The 26,763-nt window shown below is 39.8% G+C and overlaps 1 protein-coding gene across 1 annotated transcript in view; it reads right to left on the minus strand.

Moving 5' to 3' along the window:
- The window catches only part of GIPC2 (GIPC PDZ domain containing family member 2), a 91,052-nt gene that overhangs the window by 41,993 nt on the left and 22,296 nt on the right, over positions 1–26,763 (minus strand). The window contains exons 2-3 of the mRNA XM_082355901.1: positions 17,752–17,937; positions 7,864–8,044 (exon numbers count right to left, since the gene is read on the minus strand). Of these exons, the coding sequence (XP_082212027.1) occupies positions 7,864–8,044; positions 17,752–17,937 (367 nt within the window). The remainder of the gene's footprint in view (positions 1–7,863; positions 8,045–17,751; positions 17,938–26,763) is intronic.

A 26,763-nucleotide genomic window follows, 5' to 3' on the forward strand; every position in this document is an offset into this window, starting at 1 on the left:
GTAGCAGCTAACTTCTACCAAAGACTTATATGCACCAGGGACTGTTCTATGATTGTTTTTGCGTGTTTAATCATTTAATCCTCACAACGGCCCAATGTGGTCGATACTATTATCTTTACTTTTTGTGTGAGGAAACCAAAGCACAGAAAGGTTAATCCACCCAATGTCACATTAACACACAGCCCATATGTGGCAGAGTCTACATACTTAACTACTTACACTTTGTTGTCCCTTTTGTAACTTTTTTCGTATTCCACAGGATATTTAGTAGAATTCAGTATATATAAAAGTACCGAACTTCCCTGGTGGCACAGTGGTTAAGAATTCGCCTGCCAACGCAGGGGACACAGGTTCGAACCCTGGTCCGCGAAGATCCCACACGCCGCAGAGCAACTAAGCCTGTGCACCACAGCTACTGAGCCTGTGCTCTAGAGCCCACACGCCACAACTACTGAAACCCGTGTGCCTAGAGCCCATGCTCCGCAACAAGAGAAGCCACCGCAATGAGAAGCTCGCACACCGCAACGAACAGTAGCCCCCGCTCACCGCAACTAGAGAAAGCCTGCGCAGCAACGAAGACCCAACGCAGCCAAAAATAATTAATTAATTAATTAATTTAAAAAGGGAAAAAAAAAGTACCAAAAGCACTGTTGCTTGAAAAATGTTCACTCGAAATAGCATGAATAGTAGAGAGTATTTTTTAAATGTTTGATGTGTCTATCTAAAAAGTCATAAAACTTAAAAGCCAAAGTTCCTCTTAATAGCAAATAGACTTAGTCTTTGAAAATGAGCACATCAGTTAAGCTGAATCACGAAGATGAGGTACAAGTTTTCCAGCTGTGAATGACTCAAGGGAATCGGACGTACTTCACATACTGAACATCCTATTCTGATGGGCACATAGCACAGAAATGAGGTCTCTAAAAGAAGACATAGCCCAGAGATGTGTAACAAAATCTAACCCCAAAACAAAGACTATCGATGCTTTAGGAGGCCAACAGTCTTTCAACTCCCTTTCTGTTTTCAAAACACTTCACAGATACATTTCATACCTCCTTCCACAAACCTCTTTCCATAAAGTGGAACAATTACAAATTAAAGAAATTCTCCAGGATAAGTTAAGTGGAGACTTATCTAAATAAAACTGAATCAAAGCCTCATAACATTTAATAATTAAAAGGCCTCATAAGAAAACAAACCAGTTAAACTAGTCTGATCCTTCAGCCAGTGAAATGGAAGAATTAATTTTCACAGCCTTGGGAAAATCTAGGTTTACAGGGCAAACTCTGAAGGGTTGAGCTCATTGTGGAGACATGTTCCTTTTCACTGGCAAAAGAGAAAAGGAAGTGAGCCATGCCCTAAAAAAATTACCACTAGAGACATTCCAGCCGATACTTGATAAGGATTGGGAAGGCTGCCATCAATTCATGGCTAGAAGATGGAAAATTTGGATCGGAACGCAGCTGACCAGGAGAAACCATGTTAGGTATGAATAAGATTTCCCATTAAATTACAAGTTTTCAACAAGGGGATCATTTAAACCAGTCGCTTTCAAATGTTTTTGTTTTTTTGTTTTCTGTGGTTTTTTTGCTGTGACACACAGTGAGAAATATATATAATACATTATATCATGACATAAATTATATATCTGAAACACCCATATGCGTACACGGAAACATTGAAACTGAAACAGTGCTTACCCTTACTAGGCACAAAGCACTATGAAATTTTCAGTTCTATTCTACTTTGTGTTCTAAACACACTGGTTGAGACCTACTGGCTGAGAAACAGTTATTTAAACCAGCAGAGGAGATTCTGAGGGTATGTTTTATACTAGTCTTTATTCCTCCCTCAGAGTCCCAGAGGCAACTTAGGAAAGCTGCAATGGCGCATCTGCTCTTGGGACAAGTGACTTGTTTCTTGAGCACTTGGGTAAAGGCCACCCAGAAGCTGGTTCTTCCAAGTCCAGCCATTCCTCACTGTGCTGACTCCTTCTCTTTCTATCCCTTGAAAGCTGGGGTTCCCCCCAGGGCTCTGTTTTTGGCCTTTTTCTCTTATTGCTCTGAGTAACTGGATCTACTTCCATGGCTTCAAGTTACTCAGAAATCCCATTCCCTAGGCCCCAATTCTAAATGCCCATCTACATCTAACACATTTCCAACTGAACTGTCCCACAGATTTCAAACTCTTAAGGCCCAAAATTGTACTGTAAGTGCAATCTCTCTTCCCTGTCTCCTCACCCAAATTTTTCTTTTCTAGTTTTCCTCCTCTCAAGGAATAGCACCACACACAACCCACAAATCCGTGGGTCGTCATTTGCAACTTCTTTTCCTATACCTCAACATCCAATGCGTTACCAATTTTACCTTCTTAAATTCAGTGGTATGCAGGTAAATGTTTAACAGTCACCTTTCCAGGTTAAAAAAAAAAAAAAAAAAAAAAAAGCCCTGACTTGCAGCACTTGTCTATTTCTGTGACGCAAATACCTCACCAGAGCCAATTTCAAGCAACCGACTTGATGCCACTGAACATGGAATTGAAAAGAGATGAGCACTAATGGCTCCAGCGCACCACCATCTAATCCTCAGAACCATTTCTTACCTCCATGCCTACTGGCACTGCCTCCAGATTTCATCTTGCTTCTCCTCAACACAATAGAGTCTTTATTGACTTCCTGACCTTTTACTCATACCCTACCTCTCTGACATAGTCTCCAAAATACCTCTCTAAAATCCAGGTCTCATTATGCTTCTCCCCTGCCTAAACCCCTTCAGTGGTTCTCCGCTGTCCACTCTTTATCTATATACATAAGGCCCTTGATAATTTGGTGCCCACTGACTCTTGGGCTTTGTCTCTTGCCACACCACCACCTATAACCTCTATTCCAATCACACCCACATACATCATATTCTAAGATATATGATACTGCTTCATGCTTCTGCACCTTTGTTTATTCTATTCCTACTCCCTAGGACAACCTTCCCTGATTTGTTCATTGAGTAAGCCTCTTAAGATTCAGCTCAAATTCCTTCTCCAGGAAGCTTTTCCTAAACTCCTTGGTTGGTTTGATGTATCCCACTTTTAGACCTCCAGTACATTCTATCACCTCTAACACCCTCTATTGAAATTTTTTCATATCCATCTCTTCTCACTAGACATGAGTTTCTTTTTTTTTTTTCTTTTCTTTTCTTCTTTTTTTTTTGGTTGTGTTGGGTCTTCGTTGCTGCGCGGGCTTTCTCTAGTTGCAGCGAGCGGGGGCTACTCTTCGTTGCAGTGCGTGGGCTTCTCATTGTGGTGGCTTCTCTTGTTGCAGAGCATGGGCTTCAGTAGTTGTGGCATGCAGGCTTCAGTAGTTGTGGCTTGCAGGCTCTAGAGGGCAAGCTCAGTAGTTGTGGCGCACGGGCTTAGTTGCTCCGTGGCATGTGGGATCTTCCCGGACCAGGGATTGAACCCGTGTCCCCTGCACTGGCAGGTGGACTGTTAACCACTGTGCCACCAGGGAAGTCCCTAGACATGCATTTCTTGAAGGCAAGAACTGGATCTTATTTATGGAATACCAAGTATGTAGTACGGTGATGGAGCACAGTAGGTTCTCGACAAACAGTGACTATTATCCCAGCAACTAGCACCCTAAGACCAGTATATACTAATTACTCAAATATTCATTGAATGAAAACATATTGGTATGTTCTTGCCATCTGCCCAAGGCCAAAGGACTGCTAAGACACCCAACCTATACCTTCTATATTGTCAGAAAGTCCAAGATCTACTGCCATAGTCAAGGAACTTGCACTATATTTTCTTTTTTTGCTTATTGGCCTCTGTATTAGTTTCCTGGGGCTGCCATAACAAAGGACCACATGGCTTAAACAACAAAAACTTATTTTCCTACAGTTATGGGGGCTAGAAGTCTGTTACCAGGGTTACTTTCTTCTGAGGTCTCTCTCCTTGGCTTGCAGTTGGCTGTCTTCATGTTCACAAGGCATTCGCCCCCTACATGTCTCCATGTCCAATTTTTCTCTTCTTGTAAATACACCAGTCATATTGGACCAGGGGGCCACCCTAATGACCTCATTTTAACTTAGTTACCTCTTTAAAGATCCTATCTCCAAATATTGTCACATTCTGAGGTACTGGAGATTAGGACTTCAACACACAAATTTTAGGGGGACACAATTCAGTCCATAACAGCTTCCTACTACACTGTGAGCTTCTCAAAAGGCAGGAGCTATAACTTAGGCTTTTTTTCTTAGTATCTGCTAAGCATAGCAGAGTACCTGGAACACAGCAGATTCTCAAATTATTTGTGGGATACATAAATGAAGGACCTTCCAGGAGTGTAGTCCAAATCTATGGAGTGAGGTCCCTTCCAAATTTGGTGGCCAGCACCAAGAAGAATATGGCTTTAGCCTTTCCCTGAAAGAAAGTTAACGATACTGTCATGGTCTCCAGATAGCCCACTGCCAAACAGCCATCTATATAGCACCCAAAACTTAGTAGAATAATAAAATCCTTAAGACTAGACACCCAAAGCCAGTTGACAATACCCTCCTCCCTCCAGACTCATTCTGATACACCAGACTGACAGCATCATGCATGGATAGAGTCAGATTCAAAGTCAAGAGAAAACAAACACTTCTCCACCTAAAGAACAAGATGTAAAAGCTTAGACAAATGGTTAAATGGACATCTGCCTTTTCCTACCCAAAAGGAAACTTCCTCCCCTTCACTGTTCTGTGTGATTTTGGTGGGCCTGTCAATTATGTAGCCTGCCTTCCTCACTATCAAGACAGACACACGACCTAATAAGTACTCCCCTCCCAGGAATTTGAATCCTAAGTTGGGTAACATGAAGACAGGAAATAACTTCAGGGAGTCAGTTAAGCCAGTACCATGAAGGGTTCCTGGTTCACACATCCCTGAAACAGCCTCAGTTCCTACCTTTCCAAGACTTGATTGAACTGTCTTTGTTTCTGAGACCTACTTGAGAGTCTTTCCCAAAAATGTCTTTTCCTTCAATTAGATAGTGCTTATTCTGTAGCTCTCAAAGAATCTTGACACATATAGTGGCCCCTAGAAGTGGGGTGTGGGTAGTGGTGGATGTAAAATATGGAAATAAAACAGGCAGTAAGGATTCCCTCATCAGTGGTTAAGAAGTTGTGTTCATCATACCTCCTATGCCAGCACAAAGCAGCCAACTACATTATTCCCTCCTATATTTTGGGACACAGTCCACATGCCTCCCCAGCCTAAATCTTTGGGAAGTTGATAGGAAAATCTCAAGATACTGGAGTGTGTGGCTATTTCTGACAGCTTTTGGTAAAGTCCCAGAAATGACTTAGGCCATCTTGGCTGAAGCTATCTGAATGCAAAGAAGAGAATTCTGCCTCATGTAAACTGGCCCTTTCTCCTGGTAGGAATCCACGATGACAGAGTCAGATCATGAAGGACTTTAAATTTGAATCAATGCATCAATGAAAATGCTAGAAAAACACAGGAAGGAAGGAAACATAGCAAAAGATAAGATTGGGATGGACAGAATGGGGCCAAGCCTGGTCCCCCAAGTACCTCCTGATATATATTCCCTCCCTGGCAAAGAGCTAAGTGCTGGAATAAGGCCACAGGGTAAGGAACAAGCTAGCATTGCCTTTATCCTAGAGTCAAAAAGATAGGCACCAAAATTAAGGGCTGAAGGGTGGGCAGAGAAGCAAGGCCTACTTCTAAGAGAAATCCCCAGGCTAGGGCCCAGAGGCAAACATTGATCCACAGAGTGAAAAATGCATATAGACCAGCAGGGGTTACATTGAGTTAAGCTGCCATTGAAACCATGGAAAATAAAAACTTGTCACTGCCCCAAAATCAATCTCCAGGTATCCTAACTCATACCACCAGAATGTGAGCTGCCTGAAATAATCTACCCCCATTAGGAAAATCCTTTTCAAATTTGTCCATGGAATTCATATGAAGCAAAAGAGCAAGTTCAGCCATCGCAGACAGATAAGGCAGTGAAGTACACCAACCGTCCACACATGTATCTCAAATATTGAAGGAAAAAATCTAATCATGGAGCAATAATAGCTAAATACAATGACCTCTATAACATCCAAGACTATTACCAACCTAACATCCAAGTTAAGGTGTACCAGCAACTTTCTACAAAAAACACAGGGGGCTTCCCTGGTGGCGCAGTGGTTGAGAATCTGCCTGCCAATGCAGGGGACAAGGGTTCGAGCCCTGGTCTGGGAAGATCCCACATGCCGCGGAGCAGCTGGGCCCATGAACCACAATTACTGAGCCTGCGCGTCTGGAGCCTGTGCTCCGCAATGGGAGAGGCCGCGACAGTGAGAGGCCCGCGCACCGCGATGAAGAGTGGCCTCCGCTCGCCGCAACTAGAGAAAGCCCTCGCACAGAAACGAAGACCCAACACACCCAAAAATAAATAAATAAATAAATTTATTAAAAAAAAAAAAAAAGTAAGGGAGTGTTTCAAATTACAGGCAACTTATTTAAAAAAAAAAAAAAAACACACAGGGACCACACAATTTATATGCAGACAAGGAAAAACAGGAAGAGATCGACTCTGGAAAACAGATTCTATGGTAGAAATAAATGTAGAAAGAAATTATATTTCTTGAGCTGTACTAAGAGAATAACTTTGATTTACAAAGAGCCTAAATCAGATACTGTTTATCTCAAACTGCCTACATCCTATCAGTTTATATGCTGTGATACCTGGGAAGTTGGTTACCAAACAAAGCCATTTCAAAAGGGGCTGCTGGATAGAACTCTGCGTGCTGGCCCACCTTCCCTCTGTGGGAAGTGAGCTCAGATGCTGTAATGTACCATGCAGGACCACAGTATCTGCGTCAGTGGTTCCTAGAGTGGTCCCTCCAGGAGCACTACTGGCATAAGGCATCCTTTTCTTACATCTTCTTGGAACTCTGTCACCCACAAGCAATACCACCTACACTGCATTTCTATTAAATGGCACAGAATCGCTTGGAAGCAGAGAAAATGTTTCAGTTTCGTATGGCTAGGATCTGCCCCTTACTTGCTTAGGGTGGGGAAATGTAATTGCCCAGACCCACTGCATTCACCCATCATTGTCATTAACTGCCCTGAGAAAAGCCATTAGAGACAAACTATAAGGAATATTTATACTTTGTGAGCAAAGGAAAGAACATAAGGTGGGTGGAGTCACAGATGAGCAAGGGCAGGCTGAGAATGATTCTGCTGAAGATATTTTAACACTGATGAACACTAGGCCATCATTTGGCTTATTAAAATAGTTCTGGGTAGTGAGAGAGAAGCTGGCACATTTTCCTGTAGATGAGATAGCCCTGGGGGTTTGAACAGCAGTTGCAACACAGCTGCCATGGCTAAAACCAAGCAAGTACAGATGTCACACCAAAGTAGAAGCAATTTCATACCATTCCACACTGCCAAGTTCAAAATGCCAATGGAGGAAAAGTATTGAAGGAAGTCTTTAAAATAGACCAAATAACTACTTTAAATATCAATTCTGTGTGTAACTAAAATTTTTGCTGTTGAGGTCCATGAGTGACAGTTACCACTGTTTAGAGAGCTCAGTCAAAAATCTCCCTGCTCGGCAAGATGAACGCAATACAAGGTGCTGTTCTTCGAGCTTGGAAGAAATTGAGTCACTATACATGACACTTTATAACTCCAAAATGTCTTTTTAAGAAAATGTCCTTCTAGGTAATTTTTTTCTCTTTCAATGGTTGTTTTCCTTATAAGTAGAGCTTATCTATCACTTCCTATGTTCTTAACTGGTATACAAAAGCACATGGCACCATATCGCAGTACTCATTTCCCTGAGAAAGATAAGCCAAACCGACTTACCAAAAGCCCTCTTAGGTTCTACTAACTTCAAGGTAAAGAGTTCCTCTTTTTTTAATTCCTTTAACTTCTTAGCAACATCAAAGTGACGCCACCCAACGATAGTTTCTCCATTGATGGCTTCAATGTGATCCCCCACACAGATTGTTTTAACTGAGTCAACTATGCTGCCATCTTTAATTCTCTGAAAGAAAATGAAGGGTAATACTTAATATAAAATAGCACTGTGTAACATTACTTATCATGCTGTTGAGACATTACATACAATATACTGACATATCAACAAGGCAGTTTAATGTTCAGTTAAAGACAGAAGCCCAAACAACAAAGACAACCATCCTACTCCCAACCATTCTTCTTTATCATTCAGAATTCAGCTTCCATCACAGTCACCAGCTCCTCTGAGCAGCTTTTCCTGACACCTCCCAGCCCACTCCAAGACTAGGTAAGGTGCCATTCTCATGTCTCTGTAGTACTTTCTGCTACATAAGTTGAGCTCTAAGCTAGGTACTTTACATTCGCCATCTCAGTTAATTTTAACAACCTTTATGAGAGCCTCATATCTTGATCAGAAGATCAAGGAATTTGCCAAGTTCAACAAACCATACTGCAATTGCTCATTTATCTCTCAGTCTCCACTACTGAACTGTAATATCCTTGGGGACAGAGATGGTCTTCTTCACCACTGCCCTGTGCCTAGCACAACGTCTGCACAGAAAAGTCCCTCCATAAATGATTGTTGAATCATTTCAACATGAGGCCCATTACATCAGAATAAAGCTTGAGCTTTTTCTACCAGCTACAGTTTTTTGTTTTGGTTTTTTTTTTAAATAAATTTATTTATTTATTTATTTTAGCTGTGTTGGGTCTTCGTTTCTGTGCAAGGGCTTTCTCTAGTTGCAGCAAGCGGGGGCCACTCTTCATTGCGGTGCACGGGCCTCTCACTATGGCGGCCTCTCTTGTTGCGGAGCACAGGCTCCAGATGCGCAGGCTCAGTAGTTGTGGCTCACGGGCCTAGTTGCTCCACGGCATGTGGGATCTTCCCAGACCAGGGCTCGAACCCGTGTTCCCTGCATTGGCAGGCAGATTCTCAACCACTGCGCCAGCAGGGAAGCCCCCAGCTACAGTTTTTTAAACCTTAGTTACAAATGCAAGACAAGAATTGGTACAACCTTAGTTAAGAATATTGATACTTAAGAGACAGATGTGGTTACCAGTTGGGGAGCCAATGAGAAGGATGTTATACCATCACTGTTCATTCATGTATTTTAGGTGAGGAGAACTTAGGACCCAAGGAGAAACATCAAATTGGTCTTTCCTAACTCTATCATACGTATGTACAATACATCAGTAGTGCAGAGTTTCAAGATGAGGTGTAAGACTCCCTAACATAATCCTAAGAATTTCTGAAAGGATTTTAGGGACAGAAGCTCCAGAAAACTCTGCACAGGTAACAGCCCCACAGAGGATGTACAAATTCTTCAACAGCGGTGAGGAACACGGCAAAATGCAGGCCACCGTCTGCCTCGGGCATCACAAATCCTTTGTGAGAATGACAGGCTGGGAATATTAGGGGCTGCTGCTGTTGTGTAACTGTGTATTCCCCACTCTTGCCAGGTGGAGTAACAACATCTTCTGAGTCAGCAGGGGATTGATCATTGCGTCCACGAGTTGAGAGACAAACCGATCTCAAGTACCCCAACATCTCCATAATACTGTCATAAGAAAAAACAAGTTGTAGAAGACTAACCTAGAAAGGTTGGGCATTTTTAATTTTTAAATTGTATTACAATACACCAAAACTTACAGTGGGTTTCTTTTTTACCCCCCAATTTTAAGAACACTGCTATGTTCATTGTAATAACTGTTAATAGGCTTTATGCAAATGACACAATAATGCTTATTCACACGGAGATTATTGTCATTACAGGTAGTTAATTTTAAAGGAAAAAACCCAGAAATTTCATAATCTAAGTGACAATTTTTTTTAGTAAGTCCATATTTGACACATAAACTAGAGAAACAAACAAGGGTAACCACAACAAACCACTCAGTACAACTGGAGTTTCTAAACTGTCATAGAAACATAAGTGAGATTAAACAAAAGACTAGAGTTTAAAGAAACAAAGCAAAAAAATCTAATATTCTGTCATCTAACCTTTCTTAAGTCACTAGAGAATATGAAAATCTATAACTCTGACTTTCTTAATTTTTATTCTAATTTGTTTCTTGATACATTCTGAACCTATTTTTTCCTTTGATCAACTATACCATACAAATTTCAGTTCCACATATTTTTAGTTTAAGACTTACTGTTGTAATTTTATTAAAAATAAGCACTATATAAAACTAAATGAAAGACTTTAAAGACATGTATGAATCTTACCAGTAAATTAAAGGGCAGAGTAACAGAAATCTAGGGTCACCAGGGCCTATGAGTAGCCACAGGTCACAAGAAAGGTGCCCAGAGAGAGGGAGGAAAGGCGGTTACCAGAAGTCAGCAGGTAGCAAGGTGAGAATCCAGGTGGGCAAGAGGAAAGTCAAAGCATATGTAATCATCAGGGCCAGTGGATAAGAATCTGGGATGAAGAGAGAGGAAAACCAACATAAGAAACTTGGAGAAGGGCACCTTAAGGTGAACCAGATATAGAGGCAAAGTGGGAGACACTGATGATATATTTTTGGGTGACCTGAGCCTTAGCTTCCTAAATAGATAGAATAAAGAATGAGGTAGCAACTGAGACAAGTTTCTGCAGTTTAACATACTTTAATAATCATACCATAACTTGACAGAGATTAATAATATTGCTAAAAGTTCTACTCAGGCACAAAGGACCAGGAAGAAAAAAGAGGCATTAATTCTATATTTATATTTACTGAGTTACTTAATATCATTCTCTTCAATACTTAGAACTTTCTCTCATCTGGCTTTGGAGCTTGATGCTGCAAAATGTGAAGACAACATTAAATATTTTTGGAAGGTAGGATTTACAATATTATTAAACTTAGAGGTTCCCAAACATTTCAGACCGTTATTATATTAACTTCTATTAACTCATCCCATATAGTTACAAAATTCTATCTTCTCATCACAGATCAGCAGAACTCTAGGGTGGCATCCCACCATCCTCAAAGTCTTAAGCACTGACTCGAGGTTGTTTGAGCCGACCCTGCCCACATGGTCAGCAACTCTGAGTCTCTGCTGCTGACCCTCCAAACACTGTCCTCAAACCTTGTTCATAATAATAAACATGCAGATTAACAACTGTAAATAGCTATTTCATTTAGTCCTAACAAGCCTGGGAGGGGAAATATTTAATATTCCTTTAGCGAATGAGAAAATCAAAGCACAGTGATGACATGGCTTAACCAAAATAACACAGCTAATGAATAAGAGAACTGCTTTTCAAACAGAGGTGGTATAATTATGAGACATCATGCTCTTTCCTCAAAACACTCCCAATCAAACAGATCTAACTAACCCAAATGTCTGGTTAAGAAAGAAAGAAAGTCACATGAAGAATTCAAGATCTTCTGACTCAAGACCAGAGTTTGGGGTTGTAGTTATCCAAGATGATCTATCACCTTGATAATCATTTTACGATACGTAAGTGTATCAAATCAATACATTGTACACCTTAAATTTACACCATGTTATATGTCAACTATACCTCAATAAAACTGGAAAAAGGTGACCTATCACCTTTGAACTATTTTTTTTTTTTTTTACAAACCCCACCCTCCTACTTTACTTTTTCTTACCTCTACTAAAGCTGTTCTTCATCTATATCATGGCCTCCAGATCTCAAATATTACCTCTTTTCTCAGATCACCACTTCTATTCTTGCTTTACATGCCTCTTCTCAGAGATCCTACCTTCCATCCCAGAACTGCCCCCGCACCCGCCCCCCGAGTCCCTTGACCTTGTACAATTATTAGTTCTGGATAATTAAATAATCAAAATATTAGAAATATACGAGTACCATATTTCTCAAAGGATCATGCTAAAATGTGATTTAGTTCTAGTAAAGTAAAAGTATCCCAAATCATACAGATTTCTATAAGAAGATATTCTGAAAATGACAGTTCTGTGGTTATTTATAAGTTACTTCAATTCTAAATCAACTTAGGTTTTCATTTCTTAATTGCATACTATAAGCCCTTATTTTTATTTTGAATCTAAAAGTATTCTTTTCTGTTAAACTAGGGATCAGCAAACAACGGTTCATAGGTCAAATCTGGCCTACCACTTGTTTTTATACGACCCATGAGTTATGAATGGTTTTACCTTTTTTAATGGTTGGGAAAAAATAAAAGAATACCTGTGACATGTGAAAATTATACAAAATTCAAATTACAGTGTCCATAAATAAGATTTTACTAAAAGACACCTATGCTCATAGTTTAAGTATTGTATATAAATTCTGTGCTACAACGTTGAGTTGAGTAGTTGCAACAAAGACTGTATGACCCTAAAATTTAATGAAGCCTAAAATATTCACTACCTGGCCCTTTATAGACAATGTACGCCAACTCTGGTCTTGGAACTATTTTAGGAATTTGTAGAGTTTGTTGTAAGTATACTCGGATTTTTCTGATTAAGTTATTTATATACATTTTCCTGGGAAATGTTAAGACTTGGGTACAAAAGTTATAAATGTTTAAGTCTGCTGTCTTTCCACCTGAAGAGGCTTATCGGTGAGAACCATGCGGTACTAGTAAATACATTTCTCTGCCGTCGATCCCATCTCCTAATTATGTGATGATCTGTTGTTGTTGCTATTATTAAGGTATTAGCTATCAATTATAAGTACTATCAAACATTTCAGAGGTGTCATCAGTTTATACCCAAATAATCCTATAAAGTAAGTGCTAATATTCCATTTGAGAGAAGGCACAGAAATGACTTTAATGACTTGCTCAAGGTTACACAGCAAGTAAATAAATGGTTGAAGCAAGACCAAAAGCAGGCCTGATTCTAAAGCCCATGGTCCTATGCACCACACTGCATTGCCTTCCTAATCATGGACTCCTTCCTCCTCACCCTTGTCTGAATCCCCACTACACTGTCCTCTTACATCAACCTTCACTGACTTCCAGCCACTGCTAAAAGCATATCAAGTACTCATTTCAGCAGCACATACACTAAAATTGGAACCATACAGAGAAGATTAGCATAGTCCCCAAACAAGGATGACATGCGAACTCTTGGAACATTACACTTTTTCTGCTTATCTTGGCAAAAAACACTGGAAGAGTGAGCCAGAAATTAACAAAATTGATTACTTTAAGGAGTGGGGAAAATGAGTAATGGGGATCACAGAAGGAACGACATCTCTGAATACCTCTTTTATTATAGTTTTAACTTTTGAAACCATTTTACATACTCAGAAAATTAAATCAACATGAGAGGAAAAACTCAAACTCAATTTGAAGAGAAGCAAATGGATTCAACAGTATTTCAAATGAATAAAAATCATGGGGTGGGGGAAGGCGGGGCAAGTGAGAACCTATTCCAAGTTAACTCCTGAAGAGAATACTTTGTGTACATACATTTAAAGACAAAAAATGCATATAAATCTTGAACTCTTAATAGATTTTTCAGAGTATGAATACAGCAATTCTGAAACTATTTTATGTATATTGTAGAACTAAGGAAATAAGTAAATATTTCAATAATTTTGAGAGCAAATATTTTAGTGGGGAAGCCAAGGTAGAACCTTGTGGGGCAGGACTGGAATTGGAGGCATAATTATGAAATCATAATTCCTAAAATACATGTTTTCTAACCCTTTCTGTGGTAACTGAAAGGACCTAGAAACACTGACACTCAGGTAGCAATGAATGCATGCAACCAGCTTCAGATCTTGATTTTGAAATACCCATCCTCACTAAAAAAGAGAGCTCCTTGAAGAATGGTTGATTCCAAGCCTGGGGAAAAGAAGATAAAAGATGATCGTAGTGGGGCTTCCCTGGTGGCGCAGTGGTTGAGAATCTGCCTGCCAGTGCAGGGCACACGGGTTCGAGTCCTGGTCTGGGAAGATCCCACATGCCGCGGAGCAACTAGGCCCGTGAGCCACAATTACTGAGCCTGCGCGTCTGGAGCCCGTGCTCCGCAACAGGAGAGGCCGAGATAATGAGAGGCCTGCGCACCGCGATGAAGAGTGGCCCCCACTTGCCACAACTAGAGAAAGCCCTCGCACAGAAACGAAGACCCAACACAGCCATAAATAAATAAATAAATAAAAATTAAACTTTAAAAAAAAAAAAAAAGATGATCGTAGAACATCTTGTTGTACCAGAAGGAAGGAATTGCTCAATAAAATAATGGGAGGCAGGTCAAAAGGATACAGGATCCAGCTGAAAAGGACTCCTGCAGGACAAATCTCAAGAAATTGGAGCATCAAAATAAATGATGGTAATGGACCCACTGAATAAGAAACTGACAACAAATAAGTACCTACTGTATAGCACAGGGAACTCTACTCAATACTCTGTAATGACCTACATGGGAAAAGAATCTAAAAAAGAGTGGATTTATGTATATGTATAACTGATTCACTTTGCTGTACAGCAGAAACTAACACAACATTGTATAATCAACTATACTCCAATAAAAATTAATTTAAAAATCATGTGTCCATTGCTAATAGATAATAAATAAGTGGAGTGCTTTATTACAATAGAATATTTTTTTAAAATATATAGGAAATGATGGAATTAGAAAGACTGCCATTTTGCAACCATTAAAGACCAAGTCAGGCAAGACTCATCAATAGATGCTAAATTTGTGGGGTGCAAGTAAGAGAACAAGATATATACATAATCTCAAAGTATCTCCCCACAAATTATTAATTACGAAGGAAAATATAACTTTGCAGTGAATAAGACTAGCAGATACTACCTTACACAAGGGAAAAAATTAACATCATGAATAATGAGACAAACCAATAAAATGCACCTTCTGAGGTAATACACTGAGAAGGACACAACATCACTTATCTAATTTTCCTGCCAAAAATGCATAATAACCTGTTTCACAACATGAAGAGACATCAGAAAAGTCCAAATTGAGGGATATCCTGTAAAAGGCTGAGGAACTATTCTAGAGTAAAGATGACTAAAAAGACATGATAACTAAATGAAATACATGATCCTGTACTGGACTTATACTAGGAAAAAAAATGCATTGCTAGGACAACTGATAAAATTGCAATATGGACACTAGATTGACAGTATTGTATCGCTGTTAGGTTTTCTGAATTTCATAACTGTACTGTAGGTATATTAAAGAGAATATCTTTGTTCTTAGAAACTACATTCTGAAGTATTACTGGATAAAGAGACATAATATATGCACTCCACTTTTTCCAATGGCTCAGGAAAAATTACATATATGTATATGTGTGTGTACATATACACACACATACGTGTTGTGTTTAAGAGAATAAAGCAAATGTGGCAAATGGTAAAAGTTTTTTGAGTAAAGGGTATCATGTGAGTTCTTTGTGTTATTATACTCTTTCAATAAGTCTGAAATCATGCCCTCCACAATTTTTAAAAAATCATATCAACCTTGTACACAGTATGATATTCATTTCTCTTCTAAGTTGAACTGTAAATTGGAGGTTTGGCTTAGGCTCCACTTTCTCTTTGACACCATGTTCTCTGTCCCCACAGGCCTAGTGACTAGTAATCTGAGGCAGGCACATGTTTGAAGGGGCATAAAAAAATAGAAACACAAGCCCTGGACATCAGAGGCTAAGGTCTAAAACACTCATGCGTGTTTGCAAAACTTCCAAGCCCTTCCCTGCTGACATTAGAATGGCATTGCTCCATGTACCTCATGTCCTGAGCTTCCCCCAGATAATCCCACATGACTTTCCCAACTCATGGATTTTCCATTTGGTCACCCACTCAACCTTCAGCAGAGTCATATCTTTTGCAGAGCTAAAAATAGCCGTTCTATCAAGTGGGAAGTTAAATAAAGTACTATTTACAGTTAAGAAGATAACTTCCCTAAGGCTATTTTTTTTCAATGATGACAATGCATCAGCAAATCAAGGATTTGGACCAAAAAAAGGCATGAAACTTTATCACTAATTCTAAGCTCAGTGGGTAGGATTGCCAGCTCTGGAGTCAGATCGCTTGGATTCAAATCCTGAATTTGTCCAGCTGCATAACATTGGGCAAGCTGCTTAACCTTCCCAAACCTGTTTCTACATCTATAACAGTTGATAATAGTGCCTACCCAGAGATGAACCTCACAGACATGTGAGCAAAAGCCAGAAACAGCAGAATACATAATATGTGATTCCACTTTCATGAAGTACAAGAACAAGCAAAACTATGGTGATAGAGGTCAAAATAGTGGCTACCTTTGTGGGGGAAGGGTATTGACCGAGAAGGAGCACAGGGGAGCCTTCTGGGTGATGGAAATGAAATTTCCCTTACTCTGGGTGGTGTTTACACAGATCTGTAAACATTCGTTAAAGGTGTACATCTGTTACATCTCAACAAAAAAGTAATTAAAAAGAAAACATGATACCAAATGGAATTGTTGTGAGCATTAAAATGAGAAAACGTATGCAAAGTGTCTAGTACCTGACAAGCATTCAGCATAAGTCAGTGTTATTACAACTACTTATTACAGGGAATTCCCTGGTGGTCCAATGGTTAGGACTCGGCTCTTTCACTGCCGAGGGCCGGGGATTTCAAGGAACTAAGATCCCACAAGCTGTAATGCACGGCCAAAAAAACACCCAAAAACACAAAAAAACACAACTACTTATTACAATAATAGAATTGTTATTTAAGAGATGAATCTTTTCACCATTCCTCAGTTCTTAACAGTTTTTCATACCATTTCAAACTCCCTTCTTTTGCCTTTGCAGCTCTATATTGCTCTTTGTATTTAGATAAAGTAATTACAGTTGACCCTTGAACAATGCAGGGGTTAAGTGTGCTGACCTTCTATGCAATGGAAAGTCCTGGTAAAAAATCCCACCGTGTGAACAGTTCCCCATATTCACAGTTCTGCATCCACAGATTCAACCAACCCTGAACTGCATTACACTGTAATATTTACTACTGAAAAAAATCTGAGTGGACCCACACAGTTCAAACCTGTGTGGTTAAACAGTCAACTGTATATAGTTCAGATATTTTTGAAGAGCATTTTTTTAAAGTAAATAAGGTGGTCAAAAATATGTGCACTTGGAAATAACACAAAATCAATGGAAATCAGCATGGAAGTCACCACATGTTGAGGAGCAACAGACCTACAAGAGCCCATGAGGATAAGTAGGCACCAGAGCCAGGCTTTCCTTTTCAGTAAATGCTAAATTCTAGAGGAAGTTTAATCTGAAGGAAAAAAAAATCAAAAAAAAAAAAAAAATTCAAGGAAAGAGTAAACCAAAGAATGGTGTTGGAACTTCCCTGGTGACTCAGTGGTTAAGAATCCGCCTGCCAACGCAGGGGACGCGGTTCGAGCACTGGTGCGGGGAGATCCCACATGCCGCAGAGCAACTAAGCCCGCACACGGCAACTCCTGAAGCCCCCGCTCGCCGCAACAGAAAAGCCACCGCAATGAGAAGTCCGTGCACCGCAACGAAGAGTAGCCCCCGCTCACCGCAACTAGAGAAAGCCTGCGCGCAGCAACGAAGACCCAACCCAGCAAAAATAAATTAAATAAAATAAATTAATCTTTTAAAAAAAGAATAGTGTCTTTGAAACATTTTTTAAAGGAAACATTACCAATCTATCCATCGCTGTCGAGTCAGCTCTCACTCCAAAGATCATTTCAAACTTTCTTTGACCTGGTAGATTTTCATATAATATAGATTATATGTTACCCTTAGTTAAGTCACACAGTTATTTTTTAAGACTTACCTTTATAAAAGCATAGCCAGCACCATTATCTGTAATGGTGAGACCAAGTGAATCCTCAGATTTATACACATTCACTTCTTTTTTGATCCCTTTCACATGGGCAAATATGAAATCTTCAAGACCTATCTGTGCTCCTAAGAGTTTTCCCATGTCAACTTTAGGTGTATTTAAAGTGCAATATAAGATCTGCAAAGAGAAAGAAATATTTTAGGTCAGTTTCTACCGGAAAGCATTCTGATCATTAGTTTATTTAATAAATACTTGAGTGAAATAGTCCTCAATTTATGATGTAAGCAGTTATATCATTAACATTAGGCGATATGAACTGTTTCCTATAGGCCAAGCTCTGTGTTAAGCAATTTATATCCATTATCATATTTAATCCTCACAATAGCTTTATAAATACATTATCATCTCCATATTACCAATAAGAAAATCGAGACTTAATGAGAGTAAGCAATTTGTCTAAGGTCACAAAGATAGTACTTGTCAGAGCCAGGATTCAAGCTCAGGTCTCACCAACTTCGTAGCGGTTTACACTCCTATGTTACTTGCCATTTACAATGCTGACATCGAAGGTTGTGTTCCCAAAAGCGAGGTCATGATATGTATACCACAGTGAAAACATAGACAAGACTATTTTGGAAAATTCGCTTTTTTAAATGAGGAAATTTTTATTCATTTTTCATTTTTGTGCTTAAGAAAGTAATGAATGAGGTAGTAAAACAAAAATGTCTAAAACATGTCTAAAATGGACCTCGACTAGTCCAATCCCTTGGCTTTTTTTTTTAAATAAATCTATTTATTTATTTATTCATTTTTGGCTGCATTGGGTCTTCACTGCTGCACACGGGCTTTCTCTAGTTGCAGCGAGCGGGGGCTACTCTTTGTTGTGGTGCGCGAGCTTCTCAATCCAGTGGCTTCTCTTGTTGCAGAGCACGGGCTCTAGGCGCGTGGGCTTCAGTAGTTGTGGCATGTGGGCTCAGTAGCTGTGGCTCATGGGCTCTAGAGCACAGACTCAGTAGCTGTGGCGCATGGGCTTAGTTGCTCCCCGGCATGTGGGATCTTCCCGGACCAGGGCTCGAACCCGTGTCCCCTGAGTTGGCAGGCAGATTCTTAACCACTGCGCCACCAGGGAAGTCCCAATCCCTTGGCTTTAAGAAAGGGGGAACTGAGGTCTGGAGAGGCTAATGCAACTTGACCAAATTCACTTAATGGTAGAAACAGAAAGACTGAAATGGTGAGAAGTTGTGTGGAGGTTTTAAAGGGACTTCTTACGTTTACCCAGTCTTTATTTGACCTCATTTTCCTTCAAAAATACAATTCATTTTACTAAAATCTGCAGTGCTACTCTTAAGTTTGCCAACCATAATTTGGGTAATTTGTGAGGCCCAGATACAAAATGGAAGAGGAGAAGGAGGGTTAAGAACATGCCATTGGTTTCAAGATTAAGTTCGGGACTTCCCGGGTGGCACAGTGGATAGGAATCCGCCTGCCAATGCAGGGGACATGGGTCTAATTCCTAGCCCAGGAAGACCCCACATGCCAAGCGAAGCAACTAAGCCCATGCGCCACAACTACTGAGCCCGAGTGCCACAACTACTGAAGTCCATGCGCCTAGGGCCCGCGCTCCTCAACAAGAGAAGCCACTGCAAGGAGAAGCCTGTGCACTGCAACGAAGAGTAGCTCCCAGTCACCGCAACTAGAGAAAGCCCGCATGCAGAAAAGAAGACCCAATGCAGCCAAAAATAAATAAAATCTTTTAAAAAAAAAAAAGATTAAGTTCAATAAATAAATATTTATTGAGTACCTTCTACATACCAAACAAAACTTTCTTTTGGTGGTGGGGGCCCTCGGCAGTGAAAGCACAGAGTCCTAACCACTGGACCGCCAGGGAAATCCCTAATACAGGTTTTTTATATCAAAATGGCTAAATGAAAATTTTTACCTTTTGTTATCAAGTGACGTTTGCCAAAGATACAGTCAGCCTTTCCTCCATCCCTGAGACTTGCTTCAGCCCTCACTTCCAACCCTCTCCCAACCTCCCTGAGTTTCACACCATTCCTGATTCCCCTGGAACCTTGAGCTTTAATGCATCCATAAGCTTCTGGAAGCCCAGAAACTGTGCAATTACTATTTGTTAAATGGCTTTTTAAGCCCTATCAAAATATGTCTGAATTGGAACAGCTCTCCCTGCTCTACAGTTAGAGGTCCAGCAAGGTTGGCAAAGCCCCTATCAAATCCCAGAGGTATATGAAAGGTACTAGTGATAAGGATGAGGAAGAGGCCAAAGGTACAGAAGAATTAACGCCCACAGGGAAGAACTACTGCCGCCGCCCTTTCCTCTTTTCACCCAGGTCTGTAGTGAGCTGTTCTAACTGGTGGGCCTTTAACACAAAGGGTTGTTAACCTTTGTGTCCCGATGAAGACATAATATATTCGGCTTTATAGTTACTCTTTGCAAATACTCACTGGTGTTAAATTTTTATTATTCACGGGGGGCGGCGAGTCATTTAAGCCAATGATGGCTCCTATTTCTTATTCCAGAAGTGGTATAATTAGTCCACTAACAAAAATCATTAATCATGGTTAGTCAGGGGGAGGTAGTATGCATAGAAAACAGCTTTTCTGGCTTCCTTTCTCAAAATGATGGAAAGTGAGTAGAACAGTTTTCTCCTTGTCGTTTTTTCCCGTGAAAATCTGTTAATGGTGCTCATAGTGGATCCCAACCACCACTAATAAGCAACTTACCAAGTAGACCGATGATCTTATTTGCAAAGCAGAAATAGAGACACAGACGTAGAGATCAAACTTATGGATACCAACGGGGAAGGCGGGGGGATGAATTGGGAGACTGGGATTGACGTATATACACTATTGATACTATGTATAAAATAGATAACTAATGAGAACCTACTGTATAGCACAGGGAACTCTACTCAATGCTCTGTGGTGACCTAAATGGGAAGGAAATCCAAAAAAGAGGGGATATATATGTATACGTATAGCTGATTCACTTTGCTGTACAGTAGAAACTAACACAACATTGTAAAGCAACTATACTCCAATAAAAATTAATTTATAAAAAAGCAACTTACCAAGTAGACAGGAAATAAAACATTAAAACATAATGATGATAAAACAGGGTAGGGGAAAAAGCCCCAAACAGGAAATCCCACACAAACTGAACTTCTAGCTACTAAGCTACTTCCTTTCTTTCAATCTTTTCACATGCTTCACTACAGAGCAAATATCAGATTTCCTGTAGATATAACCCTTTCCCACTGTGCTTCCTCCCCTGCAGAATAACGTTCCACTCCGGGCAGCCAGAAGTTGGCAGCCAAGGCATCGGGGTTTTCTTTCCTGGAAGGAGTAGAGCCATGGAATAGAGCTCCACAGAAAGTTGTGTTGAAAACCGGCAGAAATGTAATGGTCCCTGGGAGGTGGAGTAAGAGCCCTCTGTAGCAGCAGGTAACTAAAGCTCCGCGACTTCAGATCAGTTCCTCTAGGGAGGATAAAACCTATCACTCACACGATCTCAATGCCCAGCCATCAGCAAATACATCTGTATGTCATAAAGTCTAGAGATTCAAATACTCCTCGTAGATACTGCATTTTGAACTGAAAAATAAGAAATGCTTTCTAAATGCTGCAAAGTTCATGCTCATTCATCTACTCACAATCATCTATTGGACACGTGCTTTTTGTCAGGTTCTGTGCTGCACGCTGGGTGTACAAAGATGACTAGGACCAGTCCTCATACACAAGGAACTCCCAGGCTGGTAGATGCTCCACTGAGGTACAGTGGGGCAACATAACCCAATTGTAATATAACAGTCCTGGATATTTAAACCAAAAAGGAACCACAAATACACATCATGAAGCTTCCTACCTCCATTCATACATTTTCTTCAATCCAAAATCTAAAAGGCCTGCCCGCCCACCCCCAACTCTACCCCCATGCTCTTGTCTATTGAGACTCTGTAGGAATGTGACTGCCCGGGTGGAATCACTCTTTCCACTTCACTCACAACGTTTAAATCTAGCACCTCATTCAAGTGTCTGAGTCACCTTGCCTTCAACTCCAATTGGTGTAACACGTATCTGTCACCCTCACTCAGAGAGGCGAGATCTCAGTCATCTTTCTCCTACGATGTCTAACACAGTGCACTGCTCGGTTTATATCCGAATGTCACTGCACATTCACTTACCTCGTTTAATAAAACCTACCTGTGTACCAGGTTTTATTAACCTCATTTTGTGGATGAGAAAATTATGACTTCATCCAATTAGCACAGCTAATAAATGTTTAATGTTAAAAGAAAGAAAAAACAATACAAGAAAAGAAACACTGAAGTGGTTATATAATCAATGTTCCTCTAACAAATACTTGGTTACAGAGATATACTAGAGAAAAGATATACTAGATAAAAGTAGTATGACATAGTACTTAACGTCATTTTTTATACTCTCTGGTGCACAAACTAAATGAAAAGAAAGTAAACTCAGGGTATGGTACCATATAAGGAAAATTATCCATCCATTAGATATACCTTTCTGATGTTTTTTCATTGTAAAATGAAATCCTTAACATCTTCTGGGGTATCTATATTTGATGCTTTACCACCATCATTGCCAATTTTCATAAAATTGATGGAGTTCTCATGACTATTCCACTTTCTAGAGCAGTACTACTCAATATAAATGTAACAGAAGCTACATAATTTTAAGTTTTCTAAAAATCACATTAACAAAAGATATAGGTGAAACTAATTTCATCATATAATCCCATATATCCAAAATATCATTTCAACATATAATCAATTATTTTTAAAACGAAATTGAGAGTTACATTTTTATTAAGATTTTTTTTCCCAATCGCCCAATTCATCACACCACTATCCCCACCCACCGCCGCTTTCCCCCCCTTGGTGTCCATACGTTTGTTCTCTACATCTGTGTCTCAATTTCTGTCCTGCAAACCGGTTCATCTGTACCATTTTTCTAGGTTCCACATATATGCGTTAATATACGATATTTGTTTTTCTCTTTCTGACTTACTTCACTCTGTATGACAGTCTCTAGATCCATCCACGTCTCTACAAATGACCCAATTTCGTTCCTTTTTATGGCTGAGTAATATTCCATTGTATATATGTACCACATCTTCTTTATCCATTCATCTGTCGATGGGCATTTAGGTTGCTTCCAGGTCCTGGCTATTGTAAATAGTGCTGCAATGAACATTGGGGTGCATGTGTCTTTTTGAATTATGGTTTTCTCTGGGTATATGCCTGGTAGAGGGATTGCTGGGTCATATGGTAATTCTATTTTTAGTTTTTTAAGGAAACTCCATACTGTTCTCCTTAGTGGCTGTATCAGTTTACATTCCCACCAACGGTGCAAGAGGGTTCCCTTTTCTCCACACCATCTCCAGCATTTGTTGTTGTTTTTAAGATCTGGTGTATATTTACCCTTGCATTTTATCTCAATTTGGACTAGCGACACTTAAAGTGCTCAATATCTATATTTGGCTAGCAGCTACCATATTAGGCAGCTCTGTTCTAGAATCCCATGTCTTTAACAATTTTATACTTTGTATTTTTCCCATCTCCATATAACTATACATGTCACTCCCTCGGCCAAAAATGCCATAGCTTAAACTCAACTTCTAAACCCAGTCATATCTGTCAAAATCTTCCCCATTCAATAAAGTCTAACTAAACTACATTTTCTAATAACACCCTAAGCTAATGTTATTCCTTCACCTTCTATATACCTATTAAATTTCATACATTTGTTGTGGAACTTACCATGTGCTGCTTTGTAAACTTTTAGCAGATAAGGATTCATCTTATTGTCACATTTGTCTTATTGCGTGCCTGTCACCATGATTTATAGGAGATGTGGCTTAATGAAAGGAGAAAGCTATTGTCCTTTGGGGCCAGATTTGTTATTGTGCTGGACATCAATATCTACAGTACCCATTCCCCTTCCCCCTCAAGTTTCATTCCTCATTTTAAGCCATATGGTAGCTTGGGTAGGAGTGACCCATCCTCAGTTCCATCAGAAATGAATCGTACTTAGGTTTAAATCAGTTAATGACTAATTCATAATCCAACTTAAGCCAATAACATACAAGAAAGAATTTGTTGGCGTTTCTGGGGAAGGAATCTTCTTTTCCACAGAAGCTCCTAGAAAGGTGTCTCTATCCCTCTGATGTGAAATCTAACTACTGCAGCTGTCACTTCAACATTACAAGACTGACCCTGGGGACAAAGCTGGCACATGGAGAAGGGCAGAGACTCTAGATCCAGCCTCACCTAAAGACAGTCAGTAATGGACACTGGAAGTTGTTCACCCCTTTCATCTCCTAAGGTAACCTTCCGATATCAGGTAGCTATACTTCGTGTGTGCTTTGGAGGAAAATGATTCACCTCCTGTGTTACAGGCATAAGGCTTAGACTAGTAGAAATGGTGATTTTAGGAGTAAGCATGTGGCCCGGTCCTGGCCAACAAGACATGGGAGGAAGATGTCCAGGAAGCCTCAGGGAAGTATTTTTTCATTCCTAAGAAACAAACACAGTAAAAGACAATCCCCTCTTCCCCTGGATGTTCCCTTACCTGTATGTGACCTAGAAACTTCCACCACCACCTTACTATCAATGCAGGAAGAGATCAATGCCAAGAACGCAAAGACTTCAAGTGAACCTAGGTCCTTGACTTGGTGAGTTGCTCTGTTAACCAGCTCTGGAACACACTATGCCTCTTTTATGTAAAATAGAAAGTTATTTGTCTTAGGCAGTTGAACTAGCTCTGTGCTGCTTGCAGCTGAAAACATCCTATCTGATACACAGCCCTATCCCAGAATGTTTAGTTACACAAGCCAATAATTTCACCAACCCATTGTGCGTTGGATTTTCTGTTGCTTTCAACCAACAGATTTCTAACTGATAGAATCATTATCCTTTGTATCTTCATAATTCACACGGGGGTTTTGTTTTGGTTTTGGCCACACCCCACAGCTTGAGGGACCTCAGTTCCCGGACCAGGGACTAAACCCAGGCCACGGCAGCGAAAGCGCCAAATCCTAACCACTAGACCACCAGGGAACTCCCCATAATTCACAGTTGAAAAGTTCTTTCTACCTACTGTCTCATTTTATCCTTAAAAAAAAAAAAAAGATAACTCTGAGGTCTATGGTGAATTGTGTTTCCTTTAATGCACTGAAGTGATATGCATTCTTATCCTAATTTCATACCTATCAAAAATCTCAAGAATAAAGTAAAGCTCCCCTTACTTCCAGTATCAGCAAAATGGATATCTAGAGAGGAGCTATGGTATACTTGTAATGGTTGTGAAAAAGAAAGAAAAATAGAAGTAAAGGAAAGAAGGAAACAATGGGTTAAGAGGTAAGAGACCTGGATCTAGTCCCAACTCTGTACTCTCAGTGAGCTCAGCCATTTGACCTCCTTGGTCTTCATGTACATCCTGGCATTCGTAAAGCTTGGTCTACATCACACAGCTGTTACTAAAACTCAATAAGAGACTATACATAAAAGTGCTTTTTAAACTAAAAAGCTCTAAAGGTTATTATTAGTATTATTCCTGGAATACAGGTGCTTCTTGAATAATATTTACACCTATGCTTGACAGCTTAAATTGCATTACTTTTCCTGAAAATTAGATTTGCTCCTTTTTGATGTCATAACCAGGATGGATTTCATGTTCCCCCATAAATTACATTATCCTTCAACTTTTTTTGTTGAGTATAACTCATGACCATATTCTTACCATGTATTTATATTTCAATAGCTATTTTTCAGTTCTTATCACATGGTTATGATTATTCACCCTAGAAACTCAATATGGCTAGGATGATAAGAGTCTGAACTACTGTATAGAGCCATTAATATAAATTAATATTACCTTTTCTCTGATGGCACCATTATATATACCACGAGTGTGCTAGGTGAATAGGGTTAAATAAATCATTTGTCATTAGTGCTTCAAAAGATATTCTAGCCCACAAACAGGTTGCAAATCTCTCCAAAAACACATCAAATTCATTTTTAAAACTCCAGGAAGTCCATTTCCAACCTTTTGTTTAATGCTTTCCTTAAACAGGAACTGAGTTGGCCCAACATTCCACATGTCCCAAAGATCTCTGGAAGAAATTATGGGCTTGTGTGGCTCGCATTACAGTATTTGGAATGTGATTTTAAATATAAGCAACTAGGGACTTCGCTGGTGGCGCAGTGGTTAAGAATCCACCTACCAATGCAGGTGACACGGGTTCGAGCCCTGGTCCAGGAAGATCCCACATGCCTCGGAGCAACTAAGCCCATGCGCCACAACTACTGAGCCTGCACTCTAGAGCCCACGAGCCACAACCACTGAGCTCACGTGCCACAACTACTGAAGCCCGCGTGCCAAGAGCCCGTACTCTGCAACAAGAGAAGCCACCACAATGAGAAGCCCACGCACCACATCAGAGTAGCCCCAGCTCACCGCAACTAGAGAAAGCCCACACGCAGCAACAAAGACCCAACGCAGCCAAAAATTAATTAATTAATTAATTAATTTTAAAAAATAAATATAAGCAACTAGAACAGTTATCTCCTGTGGTTATCTAAAATAACAGTGTTACTAAATATTTTAATACAACTACTTTCCTACATCTCAATCTACTAAGAACCTTGCTAACTCTTTATATTTTTCTAAAATAAGCATTATAGAAATATCAGTCAATGTCATTATAGAAAATAAAGAAGAGAAAGTGGATAATAATAAACATAGTAATTAACTAAACCATACTTTCATCAGGAGTTAATACCACCATCTTTATACACAAGAATACCACTTGGATTATGTTTTCTTTGTTAATGACCAAGGCCCTATCTGGGTTATTCTTATTATCTAAGCCTCACAGACTGTTTCTCAAAAAGAGAAAAAAGATTTTACTTCCGTCTAGTTAATTGCCCTTAAAATAGCAGGAATTAAGAACAACCT

Source organism: Balaenoptera borealis, assembly GCF_965194805.1.
Source record: "Balaenoptera borealis genome assembly, chromosome: 1".
NCBI lineage: Eukaryota > Metazoa > Chordata > Mammalia > Artiodactyla > Balaenopteridae > Balaenoptera > Balaenoptera borealis.